Source organism: Hordeum vulgare, chromosome 3H (genome assembly GCF_904849725.1).
Source record: "Hordeum vulgare subsp. vulgare chromosome 3H, MorexV3_pseudomolecules_assembly, whole genome shotgun sequence".
In the NCBI taxonomy this organism is placed as follows: Eukaryota; Viridiplantae; Streptophyta; class Magnoliopsida; order Poales; family Poaceae; genus Hordeum; species Hordeum vulgare.
This window is the reverse complement of record NC_058520.1, coordinates 8,506,154-8,516,335: the sequence shown is the minus strand read 5'-3', so window position 1 is coordinate 8,516,335 and position 10,182 is coordinate 8,506,154. Positions and strand designations below refer to the sequence as shown.

The following is a 10,182-nucleotide window of genomic DNA, read 5'->3' as shown; positions in this document are numbered from 1 at the left end:
TGGCTCATACATTTCGTCGAACAGTTACTAAGCGTCTCCATGGCGAGCAATGATAATGGTGGTCACCGAAGAGCATGTCCAACACACATGTGGGTCATGTGCGCCTTCATCGACAACATGGAGAGCGAAAAAGCTCCAAGACCTCCACCGGCGACGATGCCACTACGCAGTCGCGGCGAGCAGCCTGTCGTTCAATTGACAAAACCAACAGGGCATGTTTGATCTTCTTCCTCTGTGCCGAGGAGGCCTGCTCCGCGGAGAAGCCGTCGTCGTAGTAATCCTCAACGTCATCTCATGCCTGTCATCGCCTGTTGCACGCCAAGCGCCTGCCCGCCATCGCTGCCCATCCCTATCCGCATTGACCTATCACGCATGTGCCTTGGGATGGGAAGCTTTGGCGTCATTGTGGTCTCCTCTATCAGCCAGCCGTGGTGCCCCTCATGAGCAAATTCGGCTAGCCTTGTCCGGGTGCTCCATTCACCAAGCAGCTATCCTCCTCCGCATGTCGACGATCCCGTGTTGCGGTTTCCCTAAGCCGCCGGCGTTCATGGCTGGCCTCGATGGAGGTTGCTAGCGAGGTCACCGGCGAGGTCCGAGGTTATCGCCATCGACAAGGGAACTTCATATCAATGCCGACCGGTTACAAGGACGCCTTTGCACAAAGAAAACTTTACTCGGTCACCTCCACGAAGAGTAAAAGATTTACCCTTCCAACCGGTTTCAGAACCGGGTAGGTGCTAGTTAGTGGAGTAAAACCAAAATTTTACTGCTCTATAGACTTTTAGGGGATCCGCTAGAGTTGTCCTAAACTCAACCATAATGGTAAACATGACTTAATAAAAAGCATCAAACAGAGTTTGTTGTAGTGTCGGCGACGACACAATATGTGCCGTGTCCTTCTTAAAGGCGCCGTCTGGGGCGTTCGGGTGCTCGGTTAGAGAAACTGCAGGCGGAGGGGATGGGACCAGTGACAGCAGGTGGTGTTCGTATTGGAGGAGCGGCGTGGCATCTGGCACGTCGACAACGGCGGGTCTCGGCGGCAATGGAGTGGCGGGGTCTCGACGGTGGGCCTGTGATGATAGACGAGCGCATGATGACGGCGTTGTTTGGCGTCGTGGTGGCCTCGACGGCAGATAGGCCTGGCAAGGTCGATGCGTCGGTACAGCTCTGAAGATGGATCGGTGGAAGAGGGCTGCGACGACTTCTGGGAGTGCGTCGGACCGCTGTGCGCCCCAGACCCGACACTGTGGCTCGGTTAGGGCCTTCGGTTTTAGATGTTAGGGTATGATGCGAAATCTGTTTGGTATTCGGCTCGAACTATCGGCATCCCTTCATCTAGGATAAGAGTAGCGACATATGTCGTCGAGATGGTGTCTTTAGACGTACTGAAGTATTACTTTGTAAGGTCTTTATAAATAATTAATAAAGTGGATGCATGCATCGTCAAGATGAATAGGCCGGGGTTTTCCTCTTTTCTAAAAATAGAGTTTGTTGTAGTATTATCCACGGAGAGGCTGCTTGAAATCGGAATAAATCATCATTCACTAAAATGCAAAAACATACAGGCTAGCAGCACTACGGCAGACACTAGCGGCATCAGCCTAGCAGGAGGCCGGACATCAATTTTATTGTGAACCAGCAGGCTCTGCAGCAGCAAGTACCTAGTATAGAAGCCTAGAGCACGAGGCATTCCGCACGCTCGACGGCATCGATCGGGTGCTAGTTACCGCCGCCGGCGACATCCACCTCCGTGCACTTGGGCCCGGGCTCGCCGGTGTACTGGTCCAGGCAAACGCAGCGGGGCGGGGACAAGGGCCTGCAGAGCTTGCAGGTAGCAGCGCAGCTGTCGACCACGTCCTCGCAGGTGCACGCCGGCGGGTCGGACTTGGTGCAGGAGGTCACGTCGCAGCACTTCCACGGCCTTGGCGCCTCCATCACCACCTGGTCTGCAACTCCTCAACCAGCCGAACCGTGATCAGGTTCTTCATGCACTGCACTAGCTAGCAGTAGCAGCTAATGATTGAACAAGAGAAAGAAAGGAGTTCACGCGCGCCCCGCCGTACCTTTGCCTTTGCTCGGCAGGAGAATGGTGCCCACGTCGTCGGCGGTAACGGAGGGGTGGCCGGCGACGAGGAGGGCGAGCATCAGCAGGATGCTAGCAGCAATGCATCTCTTCATCTTCATACCAGTCCCAGGTTTGTTTGCTTCGTCCTCAGCTCGCTTCTGCGTTTGGGCGGTAGTATATGTAGCCTCGTACGTGACACACACCAGTACATCATCATTAATGTCGAGCAGATCGAGCAGATCTGGATCGGGCATATTTTTTGTCAATCAATATGAAGCCTGCAATACAGATGGCAAGGTCAACTTCTACTCGACACAAGTTACTGCTACGCAAAGCACATGGGCAAGAATTCCAGCTACGGTAACAAGTAACAGTACTTAGAGGATCTTTAACAGCAGTCCGATATAAGCGTCCCGCTGAAAAAATATAAATATTTTCTCCCGTAGCCACTCCGATCGATTTAGCGGAGACGCAAAAGACGCACGCGCAGTATAAGTGGTTCACCGCGCGGGACAACGACATCCTGTGCCGTTTATTTCATGTGCCCGCTCTCCCACGTTGGACACTTGAGCACCTGCGCCGCACCCTCTTCGACCGTGCCGCTTTCGCCCCACCCACGCTATCGCCGGCGAATTCGACCGATGAATGGCCGTGCCAACGTCCCGTCACCCCTTCCTACACCTGTGACCCGTTCGCCGCCGCCGCCGCCGCAAGCCCTAGCGCGGGGAGCATTGGCTTTGCCTTCGCCAGTGCTCCTCTCAGCACCGTTCTCGCATGCGGCCTTTTCATAGTGCCACAGACGACCTCGACGGCGGGTGGCGTCGCGCCGACGCCCGCCATGAAACCACGCGCCCCCCTTTCGAATCTACCAAATGCGGCGGTGGCGAAGGGGCCTGTAGAGTGCCCATCACAAGTGCCTTAAGCGCTACTTGGCAAGCTCGCGCTTCAGTGCGTGAATATGGGCTCTGGCCCAATAAGGTTTGTCGCTCAACGGATCTCGTTCGTAGAAAAAGAAAAATGACCGTTACGCTAAGCACATTGTTGTTTACGGCGAACACTTTTGGCCTAGAAGAACATTGACAATTAATACCGTTGACTTTTAAAAATATCACGAACTCGAACAAATCTTGAATTTGAGAAACATTTGTTTCATTAAAAACATTGTCATGGAATTCAAAAAATCACGTTTACGACAAAAAATAATGAATTTGAAATTTGTTAGAGAATTAATTTTATTGCCAATTCAAAAATAGTTCAAAGTATTTATAAAGTTTATGAATTCAAAAAAGATAGTCTCCCTGATCCATATTACTTATCATTAATATAAATGTATTTAGAAGTATTTCATTGCTAAATACATCTATTTAAGCGACAAGTAATATGAATCGAAGGGAGTAAAATACTTGAAAACAGTTCATGAATACAGAAAAAATGACAAATTTGGAAACAAGGTAGTACCTTTTAAAAATGTTCATGAATTTCAAAACAAAGTTCATATTTCCAAAAAGGTAAAGAACTTGAAAAGTTTTCGAAATAAGAAAAGATTGAGTAAAAATGAACCAAAAAACATTTGCTTGAATATCAAGAAAAATAAAAAGAAAAAGTTTAGAAACAAGTTCGCAAACTATGGAAAATATTCATGAATTTGAAAAAAATACTTTTAAGAATTTGAGAGGTTAATTATTCTTAGGAAAACTAAAAAAATCGAGTGAAAATGATGCAAATAAATGTAAAAAGGGTATCAAAAAAGGAAAACCGAGCTGAAATCTTTCCAATAACAGAGTTTTTCTTTGAGAATCCCAATACCGGTGTTGAAGTGACGCTAGATCATGATTGAATGAAAACAGGCACCGGTTAAAATAAAAGCATTACGTGGTGCTGAAGCCGATAAATACGGGTTGGTCTGTAGAGTGACCCTCTCCAGCTAATATGTTATTCGCCGCTCTCTGCGACAGCCAGTCGAGCTTTCGCACAGGTTTCATAAGACAGCGATGCCACATGGCCCGACCCATTAGCAGGTTGTAGTGATTCCGGTTTTGGGACATTCCAGCTGGGTTTTTCGGTTCTCGAAAACTTCTAGAAGGCTTGTATGAACCTATTTTCATTTTTCTTCTCCTTTTATTTTTATTTTTTTACTTATGTTTCGAATAATATTCTGGATTTTCAGAAAATGTTCTTGATTTTCAGAAAATATTTAGAAATTTGTTTATTAAAATTCCCAACATCTTTTTCCTATTTCAATTTTTTCCCTAGATTTTCAAAAATTGTTCTTCAAATTAAAAAAATATTTTTACTTCTCCAAAGAAAAATTGGATTTTCAAAAATATTTGTGATTTCCAAAAATTGTTCTTCCAATTCAAAAAATGTACTTGCTTTCTAGAAAAAAATGTTCGGGATTTTCTAAAAATATTATAGATTTTCCAAAAATGTTTAAATTTCCATAAATTCTTCTTTATGACAAGAAATATTTTTGCTCTTTAAAAATTAATTTATATTTCAAATAGTTGCCGTTTTTAAAAAACATTCATAACTTCAAAAAAAAATCGGCAGTTTCAAAAAATGTTCGGTACTTTAAGGAAATGCTCGGTATTTTCGATAAATGTTCAGAATATCAAAGTGTTGTGCAATTTCTAAACTAAGATTGTGTTTGAAAATTGTTCTTCATATTCAAGAAATGTTCTGAATTTAAAAAATGTTCTAATTTAAAAAATATGTTGTTGTTCAAACTTTGATCATAAATTCAGAAAATATTCTGGAATTTCAAAACTTGTTCTATCAATTCAAAAATTATGTTTCTTTTATGTTTCTGTTTTAAGATATGTTCTCGATTTTCAAGAAACGTTCTAGATTTTCCAAAAATGTTTGGGAATTTCAAAAATTGTTCTTCAAATTCTAAAAATGTTCTTGTTTTTTCAAAAAATGTTCTTGTTTTTTCAAAAAATGTTCTGGATTTTCAAAAAAGGTTTTGGATTTCCGAAATGTTTGGGATTTTCAACAACTTGTTGTTTTTCAAACTTTGTTCATAAATAAGAAAAATGTTCTGAAATTTTTTTAATTGTTCTTCGAATTAGAAAATTGTTTGTTCCTCAAATGCAAAAATAAAAAAAGCGAAACGAAAAAGAAAAAATGAAAGAAATAACAAAAATCGAAAAAAATAGAAAAGAAAAAGAAAAAAATTTAGTTGTCAGATTTTTGGGAGACAAAAAACACTAGGTTGGCCTAGTGCTTCAAGCCCCCCCCCCCTGTGCGTGCAAGGAACTTCTTGTCGCATCGAGCGGCAGGTAGGAGCTCCCCCTCTCCAGTGCTTTAATCAATACATGGCGAGCCAACGCTTGTGTGCATGCTAGTAGGAGGCGGCCCAATAACGTTTGTTGCTTGTTGGATCTCTTTCGCTCATTTCCTTTTTTTTTGCAAGAAAACTTCAAATCTATTCATCATCAATCATGGTAGGACAAAGAATACCAGAAATGAAAAAATTACATCAAAATCCATAGACTGCTTAGCAAAATGAGGTTTCAAGCGAACCGAAAACACGTCGCCGTTATCGCCACTCCTACCATGGAACTCGGGTAAACTTGTTGTAGTAAACAGTCAAAAGCCGTTGTGCTAATGTCCTATAGAAGCAGAGCATCAGCATAGCAATCGTCATTAATGAAGAGAAGTTTGGATCGAAAGGATCCAACCTATAGACACATGAACACACACAAATAAAGACCGGATACACGTGGATCCATCAAAGACAAACGCCGACCGAATCCCATGAAATATGTCGGGGACAAATCTCCACACACCTTCTGATGATGCTAGGAGCACCACCGGGACTGGGACAAGGCGGAGAGAACCTTATTCCATCTTCCCACAGTCAACGCTGTCCCATCTCTCTGAGGAGGACACAAACTCTAAAAGAAAATAGATCAGCATCTAGAAATGCAGCCCTCCCATCAACAAGGGCCGAGATCCATCATGTCTCCATGGCCCTAAGAGCAAAGGAGATGAGGCAGACCAGCGCTAGCGTCAACGGGAGACAGAAGAAACCCTAGCAACGGTTGGGTATGGGTGCCTCTTGATATTAGATTAGGAGCTTGTTCCCACGAAACTCTCGTTCACTCATTTCCAGAAATAGAAAAACGACCATTACGTTGATTACATTGTCATTTAATGCAAAGACTATTGACCTAAAAGAACGTTGACTTCAAAAACACGAGCTCAAAAAATTTTGAATTTGAGAAAAGTTCATGAGTTTCAAAAACATAGTCATGAAATAAAAAAATCACATTTGTGAAAAAAGTTAATGAATTTCAAAAATTGTTCAAGAATTCTATTTCTGCTAAACTAAAAATATTTTGATAAAATATCATGAATCTGAAAAATAATTCAAAAAAATAAAAATTCATGAATTTTAAAAAGTTACTCCCTCTGATCTATATTACTTGTCGTTCTGATGTATGTATTTAGAAATATTACACTACTAGACATATCTATTCAAGCGATAAGTAATATGGATGGAAAGGAATATCGAACTTAGAAAGAAAGTTCACAAATATACAAAATGTTCATAAAAATGGGAAACAAGTTTGCAAAATTCTAAAAAAGTTCATGAAATTGAAAAGAAAAGTTCAGCTTTCTAAAATGTTCAAGAATTTCAACAGGTTCACTATTTATATAAAAATAATAATAATGACTACGGAGCGATAGGTGAGAGCTGCATGAGCTAGAGAGCCCCTCCTCCACCCCTCCGCGCCGCGGGCCACTCCGGCCGCGGCGGCCAACCACCAGCCTTCATGGCTCCAAGGTACTCGTCGGGATCCCCCGGTGGCTCGCATGCCTGCGCGGTCAGCTCGCGCGGGGCGGGATCCGCGGGTCGGGCCGCGTCTCCGGCTCCTCGGCCTCCGGCTTCTCGGTCTCCGCGAGATCCACCCCCACCGCCGCGGATCCTGCTGAGGGGTGAATGCTCCTCGTCGGTGCAGAGGAGCTCACCTTCTTTCCACTCCAGTCCTAGCGCGGCCCCCTCGTCTGCGCACTTGCACCCGCCGGTCCGACCGATGTCGCCCTCCTCAGGGTCCGCCGCTATCGAGCTGTGCTCGGACCCCGCGGTCGCTGCGACGCCTCAGCCGTCCCGTCGCATTAAGTCCATAGTCGTCGCCCTGCCGCTTGCCATTTCGGGTAAGGTTGGGCGGTGGACCGAGGTCGTTCACCGGAGGGGACGGGGCGCCTCGTCAGACCCGATGGTCGCCGAGCAGCACCATGCGGGGAATAGGCCGGACCGCCCCTCGGGCTTAGCTACAGGCAGGCCGGCGCCGTCCGCCTTCTTAAGCCAGTTCAGGGGCAGATGTTTTCGGTGCCTCAGTAGTAAACACCGCAGGGCAGAGTGCCGAGACCCGATCCACTGCGTTCTCTGCAGAAGTGCCGGCCACATAGCTAGGAATTGCCCGCAGCGCCACCTCCTGCCGGGGGCGCCTGCCTCGGCTCGCAGCCGGCTCGGCCCGCCTGCTCCTGGCCAGCCGCTGCACGCACGCGTTCGTTTCCCACCGCCTCCTGTTGTCACACCCATGCCGCCGCTAAAGCCTGCGATGCTGCACCACGTCGACCCAGCGAGGCGGCCTAGGGAGAGCCGCTCGATGGCCGTTCCCTCGCCGGCCGTAGACCAGGCCATCTTCTTCCTTAGGAGCCACGCCGTCACCCTCACTGCAGCCGGCGGCGTCAACGCCTCGTCCCCCATGGCGGTGGGGAGGGCCTTGGAGGCGCAGCTCGTCGTGCCGGAGCACTCGCTGCGCGTCACGGCGCACCACCCGGAGCACTACCTGGTGATCTTCACCCAACCGGCACACCAAGTCAACGCGGTGCGTCGGGCCTCCATCCGGGTTGACGGAGTTGCTTTCAACGTCGCCTCCTGGCACGAGCACAACCACGCCTCCTTCGGCTCGCTGCTGCTCCATGTTCGGGTCGTCATCGAGGGCGTCCCAATGCACTTCTGGTCAGTTGAGGGGGCAGAGGAGATCCTCGGGAGGCGGGTCAGGGTCGATTGCCTCGACAGCAGGACGCTCGAGCGCGGCCACACCAAGACGTTCGCGTGCTGGGTGTGGACCGACGATGTCGGAAACATACCCACCAGGCACTCCCTCGGGGTCCTGCCGAGGGGAGCAGGTCGCGTCGAGGAGATGGTGGGGTTCTCCCCACCAGACAGAAGAGTTGCTCCGCCTCCTGCCACAGCCGAGTACTCCATGATCATCCACGTCGATCGGGTAGAAGACTGGACTCCGCCGTCCCCCCGTTCTTCCCACTCCGGGCGGAGCGGAATCCCGTCCTCTGACTCGGACAGTGAGGACGCTCCCTTCCCGGCGGTCGTGCCCGCGTCTTGGACGATGGGGACCGAGGACGGCCAGCGCGGGGGAAGGAAGAAGGCCCAGGCTCGCGCGCCGGTAGCCAACGTGGGCTGCCGGGGCATGGCTCGCGGCGGCCGGGAGCAGGACGGTGACGGGGATGGTTACCCGAGGGGGGAGAGCAGCGCTCCTGGAAGGACGTCCTTCTCCGTCGTAGCCGTGCTTCGGTGGTCCCTCCACAACCACCGGCTCCATGCCAGCGCAGCCGCTCTCCCGCGCCAAGGCGCCGGTCGCGGGATTCCTTCGGTCGACGCCGCGGCGAGAGGAGGGCTTCGGTGGGGAGGCGGCACCCTGCGCAGCGGGGCATGTCAAGGCCTCCACCACCACCCACTGCCAGGCCAGCGCAGGCTCGGGAGGTTGATGACGAGACCAGGGGCAAGGACCCGGTGGACGAGTTCTTCAAGATGGCGAAGAAGCCGCCGATGACCTCCCCCGTCGTCGACGGCATGGCAGCCGACGTGCAGGCGGCCGCCGACGCAGTGCTGGCCGAGCCGCTGCAGTTCGACGAGGGAGCCCTCCTCGAGGCCGTGGGGGAGGCGCTGCAACTAAATGCTTTCAGCCCCACGCTGTCGGACTACGGGCACTTCAACAGGGCAACTCCATCCTCCGCGCGCACGATGGAGGTCCAGCTGGGAGCGGTCACCAGCCGCGTGAGCCAGCTCGAACTCGTGGAGGCGAGCGGCAGCAAGGAGCCTCGCCTCTTCCGCGAATGCAGGCCTCCTCTGCTGGCAGCGCCCCCCACCAGGCGCTCCATGCCTCCGCCGAAGAGCAGGGCGCAGGCTACTCCGACCAGGCACAGCGCGAGGCAGGCAGCGAACACGTCCACCGTCCCGGTCGTGCAGCGTGCCTCCTTTCGCCTTGTGAAGGAGCTAGGTCTACTAGGACCGAGGGAGATGATGACAAAAGACGTAGCAAAGGCCCTTATTCGGCGCTTCGACGAGCCTCTCTCAGACAGTGACATTGTGGTCATCGCCAAGCTCACTCCCCTTGACGGGGAGGCCCTGACGGTCATGGCTCGCATGGCCTGCCCCGACGGAGTGGCCGAGAAGGCCGTAGTCTAGTCATGTTAGGAGTCATCCTTGTCCTACTTCGGTGGCGACCGGCGGGTAGCTGGTTAGAGCTAGGTTTCATTTCTCTGTGTAAGGTTAGCGAGGCCGTATCCTATCGCCGTTGTAGCTTGGCGCCTATTGGTGGGCGACGGCGATACCCTGTTATGTTGGAGGTGTTTGCTTTGGGCCCAAGGCCAAATAGATGTAGTCACCGGAGCTTTGTTAGTTTCTCCCATGAGTGATAAGCTACTACCGATTATGTGCTGGAATGTACGGGGACTTAACCAACCAGCAAAGACGGCAGCAGTGTATGAGATGGCAACATCACTGCGAGCTGCAATTCTATGCCTCCAGGAGACGAAGATAGATGCATGGACTCCACAGCTCGTGCAGGAGATAGGAGGAACTCAACTCACCGAATGCATCGCCCTCCCGGTGATCGGCACAAGCGACAGGGCGGCAATCCTATGGAATAGAGAGCTTGCTACAATAGTCTCGCATGCTGTAGGAATTTTTGCTATCACTGCCAAGGTCACCTTGCTAGGCCAGAGCCAATCTTTCTGGCTATCCTCGGTCTACGGACCAGCGGACGACGCCAGGAAGGAGGCTTTCCTCCGCGAGCTATCCTTTTCTACGCCACCTCCAGCGGAGCCGTGGCTTATAAACGGCGATTTCAACCTTTTCTACA

The 10,182-nt window shown here is 50.0% G+C and overlaps 1 protein-coding gene across 1 annotated transcript; it reads right to left on the bottom strand.

The window, feature by feature from the left end:
* Positions 1-1,518: 1,518 nt before the first annotated feature.
* LOC123439196 (Bowman-Birk type trypsin inhibitor-like) lies at positions 1,519-2,232 on the bottom strand. The gene is made up of 2 exons (XM_045115936.1): positions 2,064-2,232; positions 1,519-1,946 (listed from the first exon to the last, which is right to left on the bottom strand). Exons 1-2 carry the CDS (start codon positions 2,182-2,184, stop codon positions 1,720-1,722), a joined length of 348 nt encoding a protein of 115 aa, XP_044971871.1. The 5' UTR covers positions 2,185-2,232; the 3' UTR covers positions 1,519-1,719.
* Between the last annotated feature and the right edge of the window lie 7,950 nt (positions 2,233-10,182).